We start from the raw sequence: 25,405 nt of genomic DNA on the forward strand, positions 1-25,405 counted from the left end.
GAAGGTTCACCCTGGTCGTAGCAAACAGTTCGCGCGACTTAGTACCCATCCGGAAAAGGATCAAAATCTTTAAAACTCCCCAAAACCTTCGTTGAGTCTCCTTTTATCTACATGTAGAAGAAGATTTATTTATTGACATCAAAGTGCTTTTTAACTACCGGCTTTGTAACTGGACCATAATTTTTCGGAACTGGTTCGCCCTTTTACTTCAGAAGTAGCCCAATACTCCAATGAAACTCTAAAATATCCTTTTATACACTGGCTCAGGTTGTATATCGTCGCATTTCCTCAGAGAACTGCCGAAATACCTCTAGGGTGCACTTTCCCATTCAGTCCACAGCACGTGTCCAACAAGTACAATTCTGCTCTCAATTTGGACACCTACCAAACAGCTTTTGACAGTGGTGCTGGTGTGCAACAAGAATGTCAGCACCTACGTTTAGTATCTTATTCTCATCAAATGCAATATGACTTCCGAACTGAGAGAAGCAGTCAAAGAGAATGTGAACTATCAATCTGTGTAACATGTCCATCAACACCGACGCTGTCATTCCTCCAACTCCGCTATGGGGACGTGATTCATCAGCTAACTGCTGCTATTGCTTAACCGCTACTTAACTGTTGCCCCGACTCTACCATACTACCATACTCATTTGCTACTCAACTTTTGCCGTCCCCAAGTTCCACCACTGCTACTACCATTGCCCAGTTAGTATCATACAACCTCTCACCTCTGGCCCCCTTTCCCATACTTTCTGCTTATGCTGCTTACTAGTGCCCTTGACCACCCTAAGTTGTTCAGCTACTTCCGAGTTCGCCTGCCCTGCGATTGCAAGATCAGTCATCTCACCGTAGTAGTAATCAACGACATCGTTCGTTCTCAACTACTCCGATCAGTTCATATTAACAAGCCCAGTGAGTTGCTCTCGCGCTCCCCACTCCCCGGGACTAAACAATTTACGAGCACCCTATAAAAAATCCACTAATACATTTCATTAATTTGAATTAATGATGTCTCATTCATGAATCACTATTGATGGATGACATCAAAAAAATTGTTTCCCACATCAACTAAATGATTTTTGGACTAAGTGCTAAAAATAAAATTAACACAGAGTATTTACTGTTTATACTGTTTTATTGTAACGTAAAAATAAAATTCTCTTTTAACAGCCACATTTTGTTTCAAATAATCTTTTCTAGTTATTTGGTAACATTTTAGTACATTTCTGATAAATATAATGATGATTATAAATTTTAATTATTCAATATAGATGGTTCGGATATCAAAGAGTGGTTTTCTTGCTTTTTTTGCTGCAAAATTTTTTAAATTAATATTAAAATTTGACTGTCTTGCCAAAACGGATTCAACACAAACCGTGGCAAGTCCTTAAATTCGCTCTTGAGGTGAACACGATCTATGAAAGCTTTTGATTCTTGCAAGGACGCTGAAAGAATGTTCTGCACTAGCTACAGTGAGAGGTATAGTGCAAAAGATACGTAAAGCAACACAAATGTTGGGGAAAATCGTATACAGATTTTGAACATATGTAGATGACATTTAGCAATTCCAATGGTGACAAACCATTATCAAAATTTGCTTCGTAAATGTGTTTCAAGTGAATTATTTCGCATTCTTAGCTTTGAGAAACGTCCGACTTGTATTTTCCGACAAATTTTGCTGCACTCGCCGGAATAGTAGTTTCATCCATGTCTTCAAATTACCACAAAAAGGAAAACGTCTCGTTTAAATTTCTTATAGCTGCAAATCGTTCAGTAATGCCAGTGATTACCGAATCCACGATCACCAAGAATGTATTGTTTTTAAAATCAGACTCTGTATCATCCTTAATCATCTCATTTCCATTATCTTCAAAATGTTTTTTGGGTTTTCTCTTTCGAATGTCCGGAAACTTTGGCGAGATGTTCAATTGAATAGCAACTGTTTTGCATTCGTTTAAAATTGTTTCAAATCAGCTAATAAGGCATCAAGATGTCTTGGTGCCCCCCATAAATTCAGAAAACAAATATTCAGATTTCAGAAAACATTAATCAGAACCCTTTTTTCAGAAAGACAAAATTCAGAGGTCAAAACTCAGAAGTCAAATCTCAGAAGTCAAATTTCAGAAGTGAAAATTCAGAAGTCAAATTTCAGAAGGCAAACAGAAAAACATTAAATTTTTCTCAAAATTCAGAAACGTTCGTTTATTTGGAAGGAATTATGTATAAAGAAAAAGTATTAAAATCTAAAATTTTAAATTGTGTGCAATAGCAAGCATGTAATTAATTAAATCTTTTCGGGTTTATCTTTTTCAAATGAATTTACAATATTCAAAAAACGAAGTCTTATATTTTATCTTGCGTTTCCGATATGACTCGCCCCAGCTGAAAATTGCTGCAGTTTTGTTTCTGTTATTGCACGTTCGTTTTTTATTTTATTTATAAAATTAAATATATTAGCGCGTGTCCCAAACGCACTTCGAATGACGTTGTACGGACTTCACCCAATTTGGTGATATTATACGTATTCCATAATTCGATTGGATATAACGCCTTCTTCGACGTTGCTGTGTTCCAGGCTGAAAAAAATTTTAGAAGTCAAAATTCAGAAATTAATCAGACAGCAAAAAATTTTATGTTTTTTGCTGTCTGATTACTTTCTGAATTTTGACTTCTGAATATTGATTTCTGAATTTTTGTTTCTGAAAAAAGGGTTCTGACTAATGTTTTCTGAAAAAATGTGTTTCCGAATTTTTGTTTTCTTAATTTATGGGGGGAACCAGATGTCGGACCTCAACATCTATGGTGGCGTCTCTAGCTTGGAGTACGACGTTTCTTTCATTAATGGTAGTCAGTATTTTGAACCAAATTGAGGGCAGCAAGATACATTCGTACTTGTTGATGTACTTGAGAATGCCGGTAATATCTCCGTATGCTTGTGCAGTAAAATAAAGCTTAAGTAATGAGTTTAGTGCTTGTGTTAATCCTGGAACATGGTTTGCGAATGGTCTAATTGCCTCAATTCTAGCCGATCACCTAGTGTCTGAAAGACTGTGAAGAGAGCTTGGTACATTTTTTTTGAGGACGTCCCATTGTTGTGGACTGCTGCTGAAAATAGTAAAACATTTTTGTACAACTCCGAAGAAAGTAATTGCAGCGGTACAACATTCTGCAGCATCAATATCACATAAATTGAGACTGTAGGTTGCACAAAGCGAGTAATCAGCATTCGAGTATGACGTAGTGCTCCGTTGTAAGCTCTTTTCATATTGGCGCCGTTATCTTTTAATGGGATTTCATGTTTGCCTAGAGTATGGCAAATTAGATCAGCGATTTTCTGACCAGTTTTTTGGTTACCATTCACGAAAGCCAAAAACCGTTCTTGAATCGTAAAATTTGTTGCTTTCGAATTGAAATGGAGTTAGCGCAAAATGAACGTATTCTGTTCAACGTGACTAGCATCAGGCGTAGCATTAACGATGATAGCAAAATACTTGGCTTTCTTGCCTTGATCTAATATAGTTTCCCTCACATGCTTTGCACAAATTTCTATAAACTTGTTCTGAATCTCTGGGGAAAGATAGTGAACTTGTAAACGTTTGTGCTGTCGTTGTGAAATCCTAACTTTCTCCAAATGATCTCTAAGTATCGGATCATATTGGCTTATGAGATCTTAGATGCCCAAAAAATGTCCATCGTTTCGATCTCCATGATATATATTTTCACCTTTAAACTCTAGACCTCTTTCACCCAAAAATAAAATAGTGGCCAAAATTCTATATAAAATTTCTTTCTACTTTTGAGTTTCAGCGATTAGCTGTTCATTGATAAGTGTATCAATTGTAGCCTCCTTTTGAATTAGATTTTGTAAAGATCGCCATTGAATATAACATTTAATGTGATCTTGAGTATTTTCGTGTGATGGCAGTTTATCGTATAGCTTCTTCCATACCTGGAATTTCGAATATCCGCCAGGACAACAAATTTTAGGTAGATTTAAATAAAATATTGGCGCTTAACAGACGACATGACAGGCAATAAAAAGCATTGCTACTGGCACTCCACACTAACCAGTCACGCTCCTCTTTCTCTCCATTTGGCAAGATTCTGTTTAACAACGCGGTGGGAAATGCCTCGTCATGACAATCACGTGGAAAAATAAAAGGGCACTTTTGATTACCTCGCGGAATTATTTCGTTGACTTCTTCAGATCGCAAAAACTCATTATTAATGGTACCGATATCAAACTCGTTTAAATAATCTGGACTTTGATACAGAGTTGATGGTACATTTTTGTTTGATGTTTTTATTGTCTCCTCCCTGTTCGAAGGCTCAGGCGAAAAATTATTATCAATATTCGTTGCATCGTTCGCATCGTCGGGTGTGAGTCACACCTCTAAAAATAACTACTGTATTCTTACTCAGTTGGAGTTCGTTGTATCCCTTTCCGATCCTGCATTGACTGAATGCTACGTCAGCCCTCGACAAAACCCACTTCCTATCTTTCAGTCGGTGTAACAAAAGTCACAAGTACCTGAATATTTGCCAATTTTAGTTTGTTCTCCACCACTTACCGTTCATGTGCGCGCACTTCCTTCACAGCAAATGTAACTGGTGCAGAAGGTTCAGCATCGGTCGATAAATCGATATCACCCAAACGTACAGTAAATTGTCGCGCTGCAAAACTAAAATATGACACCGACTTCAAAAGTATTCAAATGGGAAAAAATTAAAATAGCTTACGGTTTCTGACGCGAATCTCTCGTACAATGCGCTGCTGTCAAAATATAATTGGAACCAATAAGCGAGCCACCACACCAGAACTCTGTACGTTTGGGACCATGCAAAAATATTGCCGCCATCCATGGCCATTGACCATTCGGTGCTTCAACTCCACCAACAATACGCCCCGAGGAATATTCCTGTTGTCCACACTCTTCTGGATCTACAATATTATTGTTGCCTAGCAGTTCTAACTCATTGCCCAGCGGGTTTGGTGTAGTCGTTGTTGTTGTGGTGGTTGTTGAGGGTTTTAACTGTGGTATTAACACCAAACTAGGTGATGATGCTGGATGTGGTGTAGTTGGACGTTTTGTTGCTATCGCAGTAACTGGCGCTTTTGTGGTCAACTTTAGTGGACGTTGTGTTGTGAGCATAGTTGAAGACTCTGGCAATGGACAACAGACCCCGGGTACAAAAAGGCTTTTGAAACACAATGATTCACGTAAACTGCTTAAGTTCAATAATAAAGCGGGACAGCTACTCAGATCTTCGCAGCGGCCAGGACGCCCGTTGGGTGTTTTGCAATAATTTTCGGCGTCTTTACAGATCACATCTTCAGTAGTCGCTGGCAACTGATCAACACGATCTATTGAGTGTGTGGTTGTCGGGTGGGTAGTCGTGCTTGGTCGCATTGTGGTGGGTAGTTTTTCTAGTTGTTGCGTTTGACTACCCGCACCCGTTGCTGGTTTCTTAACTTTATTCCGATTCTTCTTCTTTTTCTTCTTCTTCTTGTTGGTATCTTTGGTTTCAACGAACATGAGATTCCCTGGCGTTTGTGTTTCTCCCTCGCGCTTAACTAATGTCTTTAAATTGGTCATTTTTTGCTCGTTTACGAGATTACTCTCATGTGACGGTGGCGCAAGTATCTTAGCTGTCGGATTTACGTCACTAAATTTTCTAGATGGCGCTGCCGTCGTTGTACTAGTAGTCGTTATAGCGCTTGTTGTACTCATCCCACTAACAGTACTAGTGGCAATATTCACCTCATTTTCCACACCAGACGCTTGATACGTTTCAGGTTTGGGTTCATGCTGCCCACCGCGCGTTATATCCACCAACAAATGTCCCATTGTATTAAGTGCTCCTAAAGTTTCCGAGATGCGATTGATTGCCGATTGAGAGAGTAGTCGCGGAATATTTTCATCACTACTACTATCTGTGCTACTGCTCTCTTCATCATCGCTATCGTTATAGTACTCATCTTCATCATCATCGTCGTCATCCTCCGAGTCGGCATCTCTACTTTCAGATACCGAATCAGCATCTGATTCTGAATCTAAAGATGATGACTCTCCGCCAGCTTTCAGGCGATTATTTTGTTTTACTTTATTTGTTTCCACACGTCCAACTCGTTTCGAAGTTTTAGCCATCACGTATCCTTTGGAGAATGGTGAGTCTGATTGCGACTGAAAAAAAGACGCTGCCTTAAAAGTAGATGTGAATCCAAACAGTATACTAAACTAAAAGGCTTTAGGCTATTTTACTATCTGTGAACTTACATTGGTCGTTTGTCAAGTGCCTTGGCTCGTCATCATCTGAGTCAACGCTGGCCGCTTGTGTATAATACTGAGAGAGAAATGTGACTGAGAGCACTGCAAATGAGAAAAAAAATTTCATTAGGTCTTGTTCATGTTCATGTTTCGTAAGAGTTACGATAATAATATTAATAGTGCCGGCTGAACTCATGCCAACACCGCGTATACAAGTTGGCGGATAGTGAAAGACTTGTGGTCTGTCAGCTACAAATATCATTACAGGATACAAATAAGCAATAAATAATTAAAAGCGGCGAGAGAGGAGGGCCACGGTGGTACTATCCTCAAAATTGCGTCCCATAAGAATCTGATGACGATGCTCCTTATGGCAAAGTATGCTGACGGTGACGATATTATGCCACCTCAGGGTAACAGCTAGTCGAAATTGCTGTGGTGTTAATATTCCATCATCTCCGCCTTTTTAAAACCATGGAAGCTAAGGCACCTTTAAATTGGCGGTGCAGAGTCGGCTGAGGAAACTCCATATTCAGGCCGAGTTCTGGACTTCCTTAGCGACCTGTAAAATGGCGACAAGGTAGCATTCAAAAAAGCAAAAAAAAATTACTGAGATCGCCATTTCTGATAATAATAGGAAAGCGAGTGTATCCTGCGGTTGCTCCATCACAACCGGTAAGCTTTAATGGTGAAAATCAGGGGCTGTATTCAGTAATTGTTAGTTTTTAAATGTACATTTTTCTTTTCTACCAAATTATGTGAATAAAAAGTGTACATTTTAAAACTCACACATACTAATACAGCCCCAGGACCAATATGGCAAATTTTGTAGACTTGTAGAAGTGCATAGACTCTTTGACAGCCAACAACGGAAAATGCCTCTACGTGCCAGGCACCAACTCAAAGGTGGCTAGGAGGCCGAAAAGAAACGTTACGATGGACCCAAAAACCCTTGCCATAGGATACTTGGTTTATCTGTGCGCGTTGGAAGCCAATGAGTCCAAGAATATGACCCAATAATTTACAGAAGTAGCTTCTCTTTAAGTGCCAAGAATAAAAAAAGATCACCTAAATGAGGGCTCGAAGAAAACGCTAGGCGCCGATTCGAAGCTAGTTCTGGCTTGATATTGCCTTCAGTTGGAGAGCTGTCGCGACACAAGAGCTATCTAAATGGAGAAAGTGGGACATATCCCATCTCCCTGGGCTGGCTTATTGGTTCTGAAGCCGAACAGGTTTCCGAAATGAGCAGCTCCTACTACCTTTCTTATCTGAATACCTGAGGGGAGGGGGCAAATTGTGATATCGAACTCTTAAAAAAGGGCTTTTTTGCCTGGGTCGAGTCCCATTTAGCATCAAGCAACGGACGGATATAAAACGTTAATGCAGCGGCTTTGGATATAGACATTCAAAGGAAGATTTCAAAAGCCACAACAGGATTTGTGTTTGCTAGAAGGATGGGAAAAATTATCACGTAATTTCAGCATGTACTGACAAGCCAAAATGCTGCATGCGTGAGTCACAGAAACTCAACCATCCTCCAGGGACTGAAGCACGCGCCATACTGTAGTGCCAGTGATCACCTCCGTCGAAGTCAACTTAAATAGTGCTTAGCTGATAAGCAGCTAGACTAAATGATCCTTGAACACAGTGCCATCAGCGAACCTGAAAAGATAAGAAATTAATCGTAATTTTGACGATACTGTTGTTGCTGAGATTTGGATTGTGAACGATGTGTAACTGTGAACAGTTGCTACTTGACTTTAAATTTAGCCAATAAAGAAGTTCCAGGACTATATGGTACTGTTTGGGAATGACTTGCTAGGCGTAACGGACAATGTGAATGACTGTTTTTTTAGTTCTCCTCAATGTAACTCCTTCCCGTTGTCCTCAATGCTTCCGTAACCAGGAACTCCTGTCAGCGCCATGCTTGAGGCTTCATCTTGCATTTACTTACTACCCTGACCGATGCAATGGGAAATTAAGCTGCCGAATCAGGAAGACGGGCTGAAATAGATACCTTAACTGATCAAGGAAGAAAACTCAGCGAGGATGTACAAATTAATGTCGGAGTTATGTCAGAAAGTCTGCTGAGGTTACCACTTCGACCACATTATCTTGAGCTCTAACAGGCAGACTAACGAGGTCTTACTGCAAACCAGTCGGTTGTTTCACATATGTTAAAGTTCAAAGGTAACTGGTTAAGGAATATGTTCGCTTAGTGCGTCTTCTTGAACGACCTAATATACATAACTGTTACCTCGCTGAAAGCTGCTCGCTATACTTTATTCAGCTGTTTAACATTGTACATTGCATTGTTTTTCCAAGCCGTTCGATATGAATTTTGCAGCTAAGCTAACTGTCAATCTCGACGTCCAAATACTTGCGCAGATAGAGAAAGTACAGCACCATTTGGAGTGGGTCTAACACAGCAATAATTTCGCATAGCACAGCATCTAAAATTGTGTTAGAGTGTAAGCAATCCCTGGAAAGAATCGGATCGGTGAAAGGCATACATCTATACTGGGTTCCAGGTCATATGGGCATAGATCGGAATGAAAAAACGGATGAACTAGTTGTAAAGGGCGCATCCCTCGACGCTTGCTCCGTAGACGTCCTAATCATATTGGGCGAGATTAAGAGAAGGCGAGAGGTGCAAATGATCAACCAAGCGCTGGGCTATAAACCTTAGACTACCAAAGTTGCATTGAAAAAAGAAGGACTGTAGACTCATGACGGGTATTCTGACTGGACACTGCCTTCAGGCGTCAAATGCCTTTAAATTAGGCTTGGTCACTGACAGCAGATGTAAAAAGCTCACGATGCAGCTGTCAAATCTAGAAGAAGCAAGTGGCATAGGTCCTAGAAGTCTTTTATTTTTTGCCAAGAGGACGGAGTTATTTTATTACATAGGTCCTCGTTTTTGATAGAATTTTCAGTTTCGTCATTAAATAAACTTCTGGTAACACTACGGACTCATTCAGTCTATGTGAGGTCCTCATGTACCGACCAGTTCACCCTAACCTAACCTAACACTTAAACTTTTCCTCCACAGAAACAGAAAGAGAACTCCTTCTTGCTGCAATGTTGCGATGGGTAGTTGTTACCGAAGCTTGTAAGTTTGTGTTATCTTTTTTTTAGCATTGCTTGCGACTATTTGCAGACATGGTTGTATATAACAGCTCGCTCTCTTCCAGAAAGGTTGACAGAGGCTATTTTTAGTAATGTATGGACCTTTCTACCTATTAGTTCTTGAATGACAGTTGATGTTGATCTGTCCTTCACGTACGAGACAGAATCAGTTTTGAACCATTTGGGGCTGCCCTTCTGTGGATATCCAAACGAAAAATGACACTGAAGATGCACATCGCAGAAACAAGGGATAACGGTTCCAATATAAATGAATTATGTACTTTGTAGAAAAGTTAACAGAACAAAATCATATCCAAAAGGCTTTCAAAGACTTTCATCCTTAAGGAGTTAAGGCCTATGGATCTGTTGTCGCTAGCATTTTCGTGAAACATGTATGAAGATGACTCCAACTCTTCTCCAGATTTGAGTACAATGGGCTAGTGTGATTCCCGCTCTATGAACTTTTCACTTTCTACGGTACTCTACAGTAATCTCAGGTACATAATCTATGGTAAATGGAGTTTTTAATTTGTTGCAGCAAATTTTCATGAAAACGAAAGTGGAAGTGGGAATAATAAACAACATTTAATTTACAACAAACATTTCAGTGTCACATTTACTTCCGAAATCAGAGACGTCACCTTACCATTGCTTTAACTGGCACTAAGATGCTATAAAATACCATTGCTGTAATCATTTCACGCTTGCCGCATGCAGTCTAGCCAACTAAATATATACATACCATATTCATCAGCGGTCTCATTGCGGTTGGAAAAACTCGTTCATAAGAGATCTTGCAAGTTAACATAAGGCCCAGTTTTTCAGAACAAGTTCAACCCAGTTTGTCATTTAAACTACGCTTAAACTTATTCTGCAGTTTTTCAGTCTACTTTAACTGAAGTTTAAGCTGAGCTTAAGCGGCCGATCTGGCAGGGATAAACTCTAATTAACCTATAGGTCATTTGCGGTCGTTCGTAATGGCGTGGAATATACATAACAAGTATTTGGGCTTGAGTACCATTAGAGCTCATGATGATAACTAGCTTACTTCTAAAATCTCAAGAGTTGTTACGAAAAAGTGGCTAAACTTCAAAATCATAGTTTACTCAGCAAAAGACGGAATTTTTTATAAAGCGAAAAATGTTATTACTTAAGTTGAAAAAATTATCGTTCTCAAGTTGTGTTTCTTTGACTTGTCTCAAGTGTAAGATTCCAATACTACAGTATTTTCACGAAAATCAAATAAATATTTATAATTTATTTTTGATAAATTACGCTTCATTACTTCTATCAATTAGGTGTTTATTTATCACAATAAATAGATGTTGACTTTGGTGGTACCACCTTGGAGATTTTTTTGTCAACTTAACCTGAACTCGATATCCAATGTAGGATATATACTGGAGAAACATGTCCAATATTCATTTGAGAACTGTACATTTCTGAAAATCTCTCAAAGCACACTTGTCGGTCTTATATGGAGTTGGTGGCCAAAAATACTTCCAGTAGAGATATAAACATGAAACTTTGGTCACAGCTTTATAAATATGTGAGAGTTAATTTTTCATAAAATTGGTGCAGTTGATACCTTCATACCGACCCACAACCTCCCTATTTCACCGCATGTATACAAAAAGTAAGTAGATGTGGTAAGATGTGACTATCGCAAGTACAATGTTTAATAGGATTAAATAAAGAAATTAAAGTTATTAAAATATCTTGCATACATAACAATAACAAAACAACAAACACACACAAAAGTTTACATTTGCATATCGTCGACTGGATAAAATAATGTCGTATATTAACATAGTTAGTGGCAGAAAGTGGCAGATGATATTAACACTTTGGAATCTCAAAATTTTGACTAATAATAAAATATAAGTCCCAACGTGAGAACGGTGAGGAACCCAACTAAACCTTTAGCTAAAATTTTAAATTTAAATATTTGTGCAAATAAACACTAATAAAGGCACTGGTGAAATTTTAAATAACAAAAAAAAAAAAAAAAAAAAAAAACACAACAAGCTAAAGACCCTCAAATTACTTCAAAATGAAGTAAATACATTTGACTTCAATATTCATTTTTATTTATTTCAATACAATAATGTTTTATGTATTTTTAAATAGCTTGAACTTGCACTTTATTTTTGACTTGCTCACGCTGCAAAAACCAACCAATACCATAGCCTCACTTTTGAAGCTATTCTTAAAGAGTAAAGTTCGAATACAACAAAAACAAATATACCTTTTAAAAGGCTGTTATATGGATTTGGATATCAATATCAGAACTATCTGGTTTAAGAATAATTAAATTATGATGTTGGATATCACCTCCGGAACTAGATATATAATTCGCTGGAGACACATCTTTTAAATGTTTGTTGGGTAAACAAAATCCAGTTATCGTATCTACAAATTATATAGATAATAAAATACCAATGTTGCCGTATAAAAAAGGCTACCCCAAAGGCTGCATTAAACTGTGACTGAAAAACTACTCAGTTGTTTAACTGGAGTTTAAATTTGACTAGAGTTTAAGCAAACCTAGTTTAAGCTTAGCTTAACCAACTAATGATAAACTGGGCCTAATTCACTCTTTGTGAGCATTTAGTTGTAGCAGATGCTTGAATGGTTTCTGGTTTTTTGCTATTTGTTGTAATAATTACATAATATGGGGATTTACCTACCATTGCAGCAATCATCCGGGCAATTAAACATGCTGATACAACTGAGGGAACAGGGACCGTAAGAGTAACAACTTTAATAACAAAACTTACATTTTTTCGCACATAGATTTTCTTCTTTAGAGGACGAAGAGCTAAGTAGTGGAAACACGATTCGTGAGATGTTAATATTTATTTATTTATTTATTTACTTATATGTCTAATATACAGCAGACACTTAAGAATATAGTAAAACTAATGTAAATTAAGTATTACTTAAAATATAGGTTTTTAGTTTGAACTGTATAACCGATTTGGTACACCTTAAATCTAAATCCAGAAAATTTGAGAAATAGTTGTAATGAGACATAATTCTATTCAAGGGAGCGTTGGCGCCATAGACTGTTCTGTTAAGTCCAACACGAAAAACAACAAAATTCCGTAAATTTCTGCCGGGCACATTACAGATAACTAGCTGAAGTAAGGAAGGACAATCTATGCTGCCAGAGACAAGATCAATAATAAATGTAACCGATAACAGCGTTCTCCTATCGGATAACGATACCAAACTAATTAATCGACAACGAGCAACGTACGACGGAATCAGTTCAGTAAAGTTAAGAGAGCGTAAGGCAAAACGAACAAAGCACTTTTGGACTTTATCCAGCCGATTTATATGGACTAAATGGTATGATCTCCAAATGACAGCTGCGTATTCCAGTTTGGAACGGACAAAGGCCGAGTACAAAAGCTTATAGGTATATGGGTCTGAAAAATTAGAAGAGCGGCGTTTCACAAAGGCAAGTATTTTAAAAGAATTTGTAATTATATAGTTTAAATGAGTAGTAAAATTAATTTACTATCAAAATACGCGAGTCCACCAACCAATAGCAAGTATCCAAAGGCTTGACCATTTTAGAGTAAGTTACTTTGAAATGCTTGTTAATATTTATATAAAGCCTGTTCATAGCGCAATAATCTAAGAATTTCACTTCGAAGCGCCGATGAATCACGCGAGTCTTTTATTTCAGAATATATTTTAAGATCATCGGGTTATAAGAGAAATCTAGACGAGTTGAAACAAAAAGAAACATCATTAATAAACAAGATGAATAATAAAGGACCTAATATGCTACCTTGTGGCACGCCAGATGTAGCAATGAATGGATCCGAGAATACCCCATCTATAGCAACCATGCAACTCCTGTTATGTAAATAAGATTTTATCCATTTGAGGATACTAGAATGAAAACACAGGAATGCAAGTTTCTCAAAGAGGATTAAGTGAGAAATTTTGTCAAACGCCTTAGAAAAATCAGTATAAATCGTATCAAGCTGAAGACCATTCCGAAAGCACGAATGGCAATCCTCTGTAAAGACTAAAAGATTCGTAACTGTCGAGCGTGCTGCCACAAATCCATGCTGGTGTGCGTAAATTAGATGTTTCACATGAAAATAAAGTGTCTCTTTTACAATGCATTCAAATAGCTTGGCAACAGACGACAACTTGGATATAGGCCTATAATTTAAAATATCCTTTTTATTGCCACTTTTAAAAATAGGGTTAATAGAAGTGCTTTTCCAATCATCTGTGAAAACCCCTGAAGCTAGGGACAGATTAAAAATAAGCATGAGAGGTTTTACCAGCGAGGTACAATTTTTCAAAAGTTTCAAGGAAAGCCCGTCAACATCAGTCTGAGAAGAGTCTTTGACACTCTTTAAATCTTCGATGACATCCACTGCAGATAATACCAAAGATCCAAAATCTATAGAAGTACACGGTTTATCGTTGAGGCTAACAATTAACGCATCTAGGTCGTTTACAGTCAAGTCCTCATCTGATACAAAGTTCGATAAAAAGAAGTTCGCAAATAGATGGCCAGCCTCACTGATTGATGAAGCTGAGACATTGTTGTAGTACACTGTTTTGGGAATACTCGATACATTTTTTTTAGATTTAACATAAGTCCAGAACTTTTTAGGATTATTCTTAATATTTTTCACACAGTTATTAATATAATTGTCATATAAAAGTTTATTCATAGGTACCCCACAAGGAGACATTCTACCTACGCTATTTTGTGTGATGAGTGTTACCCAGCGCAACTCACAGAGGTTTAGGGTATAAAAACCTTTCGGATGCATTTAGTGCTGTTATGTAAGGAAAACTTCCTCAAACTCTCCTTTGCCATTGGAGAAGCCATATTTACAACATTGTGCAGTTGGGCTAGAAAATGGCAAAGTCGAATTCCTAGAAGGCGTTCAGAACCAAAAGTTACTCAAAGCACAACACACGAGCATTAACATGGAGCTGCACAGCATTCCAAATATCCGTGTTCCTCGGAGGGTAGATACTTGTGGCTTCACTCTGAGGGAAGCACTCATAACTATGTTGCATTTACCACCACTACACTTCTCTACATAAAAAAGTGAAGCTAAGCTTCTCTGTCGTATAGGGGCACACATCTGTAAGCACCAGCTGTTTGATCTGAAGAAACATGAAGAGACAATCAGCTTTATTCGCATTGAGCCGGTAGACTCCAAAGCTCAATCACTCATGGTGAACCATGTTTTCAGAGTCAAATTCCAAATTTTGTTTTGGCCCAACTCCATTCTCAACACTGGACCAGGTTGCGTTGAACTCTTTCATATCCAGAAGAAAAGACTGCATGCGCTATGTCCTTACATGTTATAACAAAATTTTCATTTGTCAGAGTGTATAGTTAGAGTGTAGGCAATCCCTAGAAACAATCGGTATAGGGAGAAGTATACATCTATGTTTGGTCCCTGGGAATAATGGAATAGATGGTAATGAAAAAGCGGATGAGCTGGCTAAAAAGGGCCATCCCTCTAGGCATATACAATCCCAATCGAATCGCGCGAGAATAAAAGAAGCCGAGAGGTGCCCATAATCGACCAAGTGCCGGGCTTAACACCGAAGACTAACAAAATTACTCTTATCACTAAAAATAGAGAGTTGTACGCTCATGATAGGCCATCTGATTGAACACTGACTTCTGGCATTACATACTGTCAAATTGCACGTCGGCAGTGGTAGAATTTTAGGAAGTGCGGATAGTGCACTAGTAGCTGGAGCTTTGACCACGCGAGCGCAGGACACGAATAAAAGACGTGGTCAACCGTTTCGTCCAGCAGCTCGCATTTCCTTCAGCTGCTATTACTGACGAAGCCTCACTTTACATGTAACGCCAGATGGCAGTGTGCAGTTAGTATGCCCATCCCTTTTTGAAGATATGAGCAGCTTTGTGAGCCTAATGTCGAAGAATTTGCACATGCTCTCATAAATTTTGCACCTGCGCGCTTCTATCCACGCTTTTCCTGCTTGATGAATCAATGGATGGATGTCTCCTTTTGATTTCTCCTAACCGGATTACGCCGTCTTCCCTCGATTCAGCGAGTGCTGCACCCTCCTTTCTCAACTCATCGGTATTTTCGTTACCTTCTATCCCTTTTTGACCGGGAACCCAGTATAGATATATGGTCCGCCTCGAAGTCTCTCCAATGCTTCTCTGCATTCCAAGCCCTTCTTGATGAGGTACTATGTGAGTTTATTGCCTTAATCATCGCTTGACTATCAATGTACATATATATTTCACAGCTACAAATGAAATAGTCTTAGCCATAGGAGGCTATCAAATAAAATCCAAGCCTTACTTGTAACATTAAGGAGTACACATTGACTCTAAATTAACTTTTGAGGGCCACTTCAAGGCGGTAGAAGAGACAATTTTCAAAGTTGGTGGAACCACAATGCGAATAATGCCCAACATCGGCGCCCAGGCGAAACTACGCGATTGCAGCTGAAGCATGTTTTGTCCAGAATTTCTGCTGTCTTCTTCACGCCTACAATTTCTGCCTAAAAGACACTACAGTGTGCTGTAGGATAGTCTGTAGGATCTACTTATTTCTAGATCGACACAGTGAACATCGGAAATGAGCCCTGCCGTTAATATGAAGGCATCGGTATCATGTGTATCCTGTAATTTTCGCTTCCTTGCCCTAACCCTCCAACTCTATGGCAGTCCCAACGTCTCTTTCGAAGCTCAGGCAAGGAGCCATGTAGTCTGCTCGCCCTACAGTAGATGAAGCTATATTGGTATGGCCATATGGCTATGCTGCCTGCAGGCGGGGTATGCAGAATGACATGCCATGCCACTATGCTAATCACTGATAATCTGCAAAACCCCTCTTGTCCTTTGACATAAGTACTTTTTTGTGTGTCTGCTCACCAAACAAGGACCCCATAGTAGATTATGGGAGAAAAGGTACATGCATACAGGGTCCCGGAGGCTTTCCTCACTCTTTCTCCTATATAGTATAGTTCCTAGATGTTTTGTGCTGTACCTTACTGTAGGCTAAACCCTCCCAAATCAGGCCTAACACAATTGAGAGCCTTATATTTCCTAGTAATTAATACAAGATACAGATAATACAGACTCCTAATGTCCAGGCATGTACATCCCGAAGCGCCTGGTGTATCAGTAAACTTTAAAGAGCTAAATGTAAGAAGTTTCTTTAAAGAAAATTGTATTCCAATACGTTCAGTAGTGTCCGAGATAACTTCTTTTCAGCAGTGACTTGCAATTGGGTATTAAATTACAAAACAGCAATTAACAAAATTGTATAGCTGCAAAAGTTGAATACCACAAATACATGCGATATTTATGTTTAAATTGTAAGCAGAGTAAAAAATAAAGGTGTTGCAAGCAACTACGCCTCTTTGCGCATGCGTAAACTTTCAGTACCAAATTTTATGTGTAAGAGATGTATGCGATATGATCTGTTGCTCAAGCAAACCGACTACCATAAAATTTACATCGAAAATGCGGAACTAAAAAGGAGTTTGAGTGTAACAACAACAAGTTGCAAAATATTAACAACAGAAAATTATTGAAAGTATTTTTTCGGTGATTAAGTAATAAAATGCTTAACTAGGCAGCCATGTAATTGCATACCACTTACAGAGTAAACGGTGTAAAAGGTGCTGCTGGCGTTATGTCACGATACGTTTGCTTACGGGCGGATAATGGGGGAATGCCAATTTCATGCATTTATGATTTGGTTAAAATGACGTCACAAGGCCAACACACAAATATGTAGTTTGGGATTGATGTAATAGGGAAATGTATTAACACAGTTTGTTTCTCTTCTTCTTGCTCAACATGTATAGAAAGAATCCACAAAATTTCAAAAGTCCTCTCCAGCGATATGATATACACTTCCACTTTCTTCATCTATAACATGGAATGTCTTAAGAAAATCTCTAACTCTCATTAAGTATTTTTCGAAACATGGATACTTAACACTCGTGAAGTTCGATGTGTAAACGTACATACGTCTAAAAACTGAAATTTTTAAGTTTACTAGCGCTCGCTCAAAGAATGAAGTTAAACCACAATAGAGATAGCCTTAGGTTAGGTTAGGTTGAACTGGCCTGTCCATGAGGACCTCACATAGACTCAATGAGTCCGTAGTGCTCCCAGATGTTTATATAACGACCAAACTGCAAAACCCTATCAAAACCCAGGACCTATGTTATAAAAATTCTGTGTTCTCTTGGCAAAAGCCAGAAGCCTTCTAAGACCTTTGCCACTTGCTTCTTCTAGTTCTAACAGCTGTATCACTCCTAATTGCTGGAGTCTAATTTGAAGGCATATGACGCCAGAACGTAGTGTCCAGTTAGAATACCCGTCATGAGTCTACAGTTCTCTCTTTTTAATGATAGAAGCATTTTTGTTAGGCTAAGGCTGTAAGACCTACACATAATCTTCGACACTTTACAGCCCCGCGCTTGAACCCACGCCGCTTGGTCGCGCCTTCTCTTAATCTCGCCAAATCTGATTGGGACGTCTACGGAGCATGCTTCAAGGGATGCGCCCTTTTTAGCTAGTTCATCCACTCTTTCATTGACATATATTCCCTAGCACACAGTATAGATGTATGCTTTTCTCCGTCCCGATTCTTTCCAGGCATTGTTTACACTCTAACACACTTTTAGAGAGGTAGCCTTACCAGAAACAAAAAATGTCGGACCTTTCGAAAAGACCTTATCAGAATTAGCGATACCGACAAGTTATCGTTTAAATATCGACTTATTATCGATGGTGAACTGTTGTCGTCGAGTTACCGGTTTTTATCGGTTTATTATCGCCGAATCATCGGCTTTTTTATTCTTATCGGCTTAATATCGACGTATTACAAATGTGCCGTCGAGTTCATACTGAAGTTTTATCGGTACATATTTCATCAACCGTAATTCATCTACAGCGAATCGATAACATGCCGACAGCAAACTGGTAGATAACAATTCTACAAGAAACTGATTACTCTTCGATATCAAATCCATAACTTTTTGATAACTTTTCGATAACAAACCGACAACTTTCCAATAACAAATTGATGACACGCTATCGAAACTCCAATAAAAAATCAATAACATTCCTATAACAAATCGGAAGATATTGTTCTATTATAGGCTTATGATCGATATAAATTATTATCGTCGAGTTACCGGTTTGTTATCGGCTTTCTATCGCCGAGTCATCGGCTTTTTTTGCAGTATCTGTTTTATAACATGTTTTATTCAACTATAACAAATCGATAACTTGCCAATAAGAAACTGGTAACCATCCGATAAAAATCGATTACTTTCCGATATCAAATCCATACCTATTTGATAACTCTTCGATAATGAGTTTTTCGATAACAAATTGGTTGCACGAGTTAACACCTTTAGACCCTAAGTAGATATATATATATACATATATACATACTAAACACACACACATAATTATTGTTTACGAATTAAAATATCTGTAAGCAATAACAATAACAGTAACAATAACCTTTTTCCCTTTAACAAATAATGAAGAACAAACAAAGAAACATATTCTTGTTTGTCTCATAAGTAACAAAGCATTTTGATAACATTATACTTAACATGTAAACATCTTTCGAATAACAATCTTGTCAATGAACAAACAATATTTAGAATTAGTATAAATAGAAGTAAACACAAAAATGTAGTCAGTTCTGAAAATAAACGAAGATTGAAAGAAGCTTCTGCTTATATTTTTATTTCAACTTCCAACACGGACTCATAACTGGGGGCTCAACCGAACCTTAAGCCTTTTTTCTATTGAAAAAATCAATCCACGGGAAGAAAGACTTCCAAAACTCGTTTATTGAAAAAAGTGGATAAATAATAATAAAAAAAAAATCTGAAAAATTGAGACAAAAAAGTGAAGTGAAAATCTGGATACTTTACGGAGACTTCGGAGCGGAAAAAAGCAAAAATCCTACGACGAACACAGAAACATAAATAAGTGTACAATGGAACAACAACTGGCCCAACTAAATGCCCAATTCACCGTACGGACGAACCAGATGCAGCAACAAAAAACGGAATTCATGGAGAAAATTGCCTCACTAGAACAACGAAACGCTCCGGAAGCATTGGTTTTGTACGAAGAGGTAAAACTAAATATTACTGACGCCAAGGATATCGACCTTGAGCTTTTCAAATCCCTACCAAAATTTGACGGGGATATGGAGCAATACCGATCATGGAGATCGCAAATGTGGACATTCATGGAAGCTATAAAGACCTTCCAAGACCACTCCAAATATTACAGTGCTCTGGGAATAATGCGCACAAAAATTACTGGACCCGCTGCTAACGTTCTGACGAACCACAACACCCAATTGAATTTTTATTCAATCATTAATAGATTGGATTATACATATGCAGACCAACGCCCACTATATGTGCTTCTGGATGAAATGAAGCGAATCACATAAGGTAGAAAAACCCTTGCAGAATTCCACAGCGATGTTTCTAAGGCACTTAATTTAGCCCTATCAAAAAATGAGATGTCCAATGATCACAAAGGAATGATAGCATACGCTAATCAGGAGGCAATAAGGACGTTTATTCTTGGGTTAAACTCCAAATATACAAGCGGTACATTGTACAGCCATAACCCAGAAAATTTGGAATCGACATATGCGATAGCTTCTACCATTTTTCACGAAAATGAGAATGCGGAATTCGAGACACGGCCCAGACTAGAAAGTAACAGCAGACGGCATCAACACAGCACAAACCGAAACACCTACTCACAACATAAAGAGGAAAGATATTACAAGCCAAACGTAAGGATGCAGAATCACAACTACCAGGCAAGTAGTTTTAATCAACAACACCAACAACAACCACCACAGCGACAACAACAACCCACACCTACTCCAATGGACATAGACCAATCCAGACAATTCATGCAGACAACCAAGTACAATAATGCCGTAAGTCAAAATCCTTTTAAATCAAACCATGTATATAAAACAGATAGGGCATCTAGCTACAATAACGCCACTTCTCCGCCAGATAGGAAGTTCAAAAGAATTAACCAATTAAATAGAGAAGATCTAGAGTCAGTGGACGTACCTAATTATGAAGAACAATTTGAAACAGCCAGTACTTTTTTAGGCGAATAAACGGGTTGCATTGCTTACAAACAAAATGCGGCCTAACCGGCACACCCGTTACCTTATTAATTGACACAGGCTCCACTAACAATTACATTAATATAAATTGTAATATAGGAAAATCTATTAAATTAAAACCATTTAAAACCAAAACCTTACATGGTTACTCAATTGTAAATTCTAAAAAAGTTATAACGATGTACGGGCATCATTTAACGTTCTATGAAATAAGGGAACTAAACGACTTTGACATGATACTCGGAGAACAGGGATTACATCAAATGAAGGCAGAAGTTAGGTTATTTGACTATAGCTTGAAGTATCAGAAGAAGATCCTGGCAGCAGAACCAAGGATTAATTACAATTTAAAGATCAGGTGGAAGAGCTACTGAATAGAAATAATAATACAAATGGTAAATTGCCTTTTACAACCACAATACAAGCAGCTATCAAGACCGAATCGGAAGACCCTATATGGACAAAACAATACCCATATCCCATGTACGATCATGACTTTGTCAAGAAAGAAATTGAGAAACTCTTAAACGACGGTATAATACAACCAAGCAAAAGCCCATATAATTCACCTATATGGACTGTACCAAAAAAGGGCACCGATGACCAAGGCAAGCCCAAACGGAGAATGGTTGTTGACTTCCAAAAGATAAATTCTCATACGATTACTGACAAATATCCAATTCCAGATATTAATATGACAATACAAAACCTCGGAAAAGCCAAGATTTTTTCCACAATAGATTTAGAATCAGGGTTTCACCAGATTTTAATTAAAGAACCTGATCGAGAAAAGACAGCATTCTCTGTCAACGGCGCAAAGTATGAATTTATCAGAATGCCATTTGGGTTACAGAATGCTCCCTCCATATTTCAACGATGCGTTGACGACATCCTTAGAGAGTATATCGGGAAGTTCGCGTATGTCAACACACTCCACAACAGGATATAAACCCGAAGAAGTTTTTTACAACCGAGACAAATATCCTAATAGCAAGGACATACTTGTGGATAAACAAGAGAAACTCCTCAGGCACCATAATAAAAAAAGGAAAACAATTATATATAAACTAGGTGATACAATTTATAGCCGAACAGATCGGCGTAATAAACTTGCAACAAAGTACAATAAACACAAAGTAAAAGAAGATCGTGGGGACACAATCCTAACAGCGAGGGGAAAAATCATTCACAAGGACAGTATAAGGAAAACTAGCACACCATGCAACGAATAGGCTTCCTAATTTTAATAATAGCTACCTACGGATTTTGCGATAAGATCACAGACTTGTCTGGTAAGAAATATGTTCTTACAGAGTTAGATAGTGTATATATCTACGAGAGTTCATCCTACCTTTACCATATATCGAACTTATCTATAATATTAGAACCGTATGAAAAAATTGTGCTAACTAGTTATGACTCAACTCAAAACGAAGAAAAAAATATATAAATTGAAAAAATATAACTTTGAAGTCACAGTTAAAACCATCCGAGTATCGTGCCAAACGTGCCATAAATTTTTTAGGATCAGTATTAAAATTTGTAACAGGAATACCAGATCACGATGATCTTGTAGAAATTAAAACAGGACTTAACCAGCTTATTGAAAATAATAATCAGCAAAGGAAAATAAATTCCAGGTTTGAAAAAATTTTAGCAACACTAAATCCAGAATAAATTTTTGATCAGTCAGTACTTACAGAAATATATAACGAATTATTAACTATTACAAATACCATTAACTTTGCGAAAACAGGAAATTTCTTCTCTGGTACACTTAATTTTAGAGATATACAGCAAGTAATAAAAAACGAAATATATGATATTCCCATAATAAATGTACTAGAATATTCCGACATACACGTATGTACCTTTAATGATGCTATTATTACAATTTACAAATATCCTGTAATAACCGAAAAATGTAAAATGTATAATCTTATTCCATTAGCCTTTAAATATGGAAAATATCAGATTTATAATAGAATTGCTTTATGTAATAATAAATTCACCAACTTATCAAAATGTAAAAATTATGTAGGGACTTATATTTGTAAAAAAGAACCAAATGAAAAATGTACCATTCCTTTATTATTAAAACAAAAAGCACATTGTAATATAATTCAAGAAAATAATATTCCCTTACGAGTAATAGACGACGGTAACATTATTATCGACTATGAACACACATGGAACGGACTTAAAATAAATGGTCCACATTTAATCCAATTTAATTTTAATACAACAATTGATAATAAAACTTATGTTAATCACAAACAAGAAATAAAAAAAGCAATACATGCTCACCAGAATGAAATGGTCAATGTACTAAGAATTCTAAACTCCGAAACAGATTATAAGTTTACTAGCATACAAAAAATGTATAAATTATTAATGCCAATTGAAGAACATCCTTGGAAATTTACTTTATATATGACCATAGCAATATTTATATTAATTTTAATTACGTACTCAATTATAAAATTTTATGCTTATCGGCAATTGCAATTAAATATTAACCGCCAAAGAAACTTCGAATAAGCTTATCTAACCGAATTACAACGAATACAAAACCTAAGCTGTTGAAATGAGGACATTTCATTTTCAACACAGGGGAGAGTTAACACCTTTAGACCCTAAGTAGATAGATATATACATATATACATATATACATACCAAACACACACATAATTATTGTTTACGAATTAAAATATCTGTAAGCAATAACAATAACAATAACCTTTTTCCCTTCAAGAGATAATGAAGAACAAACAAAGAAACATAATCTTGTTTGTCTCATAAGTAACAAAGCATTTTGATAACATTATACTTAACATGTAAACATCTTTCGAATAACAACCTTGTCAATGAACAAACAATATTTAGAATTAGTATAAATAGAAGTAAACACAAAAATGTAGTCAGTTCTGAAAATAAACGAAGATTGAAAGAAGCTTCTGCTTATATTTTTATTTCAACTTCCAACACGGACTCATAACTCACGCCGGCAACATTTCGATAACAAACCACTAGCTTTTCGGTAGCAAATCGATAACTTCGTTTTGATAACAAATCGATAAATTTTGGAAAACACGTCTATAACAAATTGATAACAGATCGATAACGAATTTCGCAACACTCCGATAACAAAGAGGTAGCTTTTCGATCAGTTTTCGTTGATAAACGATAGTAAATTGATATCTTTCCGGTAACAATTCGGTAACTCGTCGATGAAAACGGTTAACACCTCACCGTCCACTCAATTTTTGACTTCTAATCTTTCCTTTGCTCCCCCCTCCTTTTCTTTTTCAATTTCTTCCCGTCCTTTCCCTTACTTCTTTTTTCCTTACTTTTCCTTGACACCACTTCCTTTCCTTTCCTTTCTCTTGCTTGCCTTGCACATCTAAACCTGAAAGGTTACGAACAAGCGTACCCTTTATGACCACTATTGGATGTTTTTCCCAACAAAGTGCGCATCAGATCAGCCCCTCCATTACATAAACCCCAAAAAACCTAAATTTTACAGTCTAATATCAAAATCTTCACATTTCGGTGACTCTTCGGAAGGCTGACAAGCCTGGAAAATATATATAGGTACTGTATCACACTAGCATCAGAGCTAGAGTAGGTTTAAAATAATTTTCCTTGACAATGTCAAAGATCTCAAACCTATAGATACCGATGGGTGCAAAGTGTTCTACGACGTGCGAGCTGAAGCTTCCTTTCTGACTCGGCTACTATTATCCAAGGGAAAGTTCTGGCTATACAGTGGGCTTATTGTTTCTTGTCGGAAAACAAAGTAAGAGGGTGCGAGGTACACACAAGCACTCAGACAGTCAATTCTGCATCGTCCAGGGCTATCAGTGGCTCTAACAAATTGCTTTAAGCTGAAATGAACTGATTTCATTTGAATTTGTGTTCACTGTAACATTGAGGGCAACGAGAAAGCAACCGAATTTGCTGATCACTACCCTCCAAGCTCAAACTAGAGGTTGGTGACTTGCAGAGCCTCTTCGAAGCAAATGCAAGAAACCATTTCGAATTATCTTCTTCTTCTTACTGTTGTGGTAAGTAGACTCCAGCAAGGTTTTATTGATGCTGATGATCCTTACTGTATATTTATCAGGTATGTTCCTGAAAATTGCACCATTTAGGTACTAGCCCGGCCATCTGAGGAACGATTTGATATGACCTCGTTGGACTGTTTAGGTCATTGTACCCCATCCTATGATGTAGGTAGTACTAGTAGGTGAGGTTGAAAAAAGAGTTTGATTAGCTATAAATTACGCTGCCAACCCCTTGAGTGAGTTCGCCGTAACAAAGATGACACTATACTGTTGAAACCATATGTCGTACACTCAAACAATCGCGGTTAATTTAGACTAGTTCCAGGGTTTAATGATATGTTGTTGCTGCTATACTAATTACTTTACACGATATACATCCAGGAATATTCTAAGGCCGAGATTTGTCATTTTTTTTCTTCAAATTGGTAGACCTCCAGGTTTTATGACAACTTTGAACGGCGCATGCTTAGGCAGATTCATTTTCTGCGAAGCTTCTCATCGTAAAAACCACAGCCGAATGGCGACCTTTTTTTAGAAAAAAATGCCTAAAATATTTTGATGATTTCTGTCCTGTCCCTAGAGTCGGCGACTATTGGTTAGTTATATGTCTGTTTATCAAACTAGAACCCCATAAAATAGGATTGGCCTCACAAGTGCAGTCAAAATTGAAAGTAACAAAGCTAGCGACAAACGGACAGACCAAAAAACAAATTAAATAAAAAAAAAACTCTTTAAATTTGTAAAC

The 25,405-nt window shown here is 37.5% G+C and overlaps 1 protein-coding gene across 4 annotated transcripts in view; it reads right to left on the reverse strand.

The window, feature by feature from the left end:
• The window catches only part of LOC137233799 (serine proteinase stubble-like), a 727,732-nt gene that overhangs the window by 687,691 nt on the left and 14,636 nt on the right, over nt 1–25,405 (reverse strand). Inside the window, exons 2-4 of one of the 4 annotated variants that reach the window (XM_067757241.1) lie at nt 6,282–6,374; nt 4,744–6,202; nt 4,575–4,685 (exon numbers count right to left, since the gene is read on the reverse strand). The exons of 2 other annotated variants lie outside the window; for them this stretch is intronic. In XM_067757241.1, coding sequence (XP_067613342.1) covers nt 4,575–4,685; nt 4,744–6,202; nt 6,282–6,374 — 1,663 coding nt within the window. Of the gene's footprint in view, nt 1–4,574; nt 4,686–4,743; nt 6,203–6,281; nt 6,375–25,405 lie in introns of those variants that run through there. One more of the 4 variants, XM_067757280.1, reaches the window with a different exon arrangement.

The sequence above is a fragment of the Eurosta solidaginis genome, chromosome 1, assembly GCF_040869045.1.
Source record: "Eurosta solidaginis isolate ZX-2024a chromosome 1, ASM4086904v1, whole genome shotgun sequence".
NCBI classification, from domain to species: domain Eukaryota; kingdom Metazoa; phylum Arthropoda; class Insecta; order Diptera; family Tephritidae; genus Eurosta; species Eurosta solidaginis.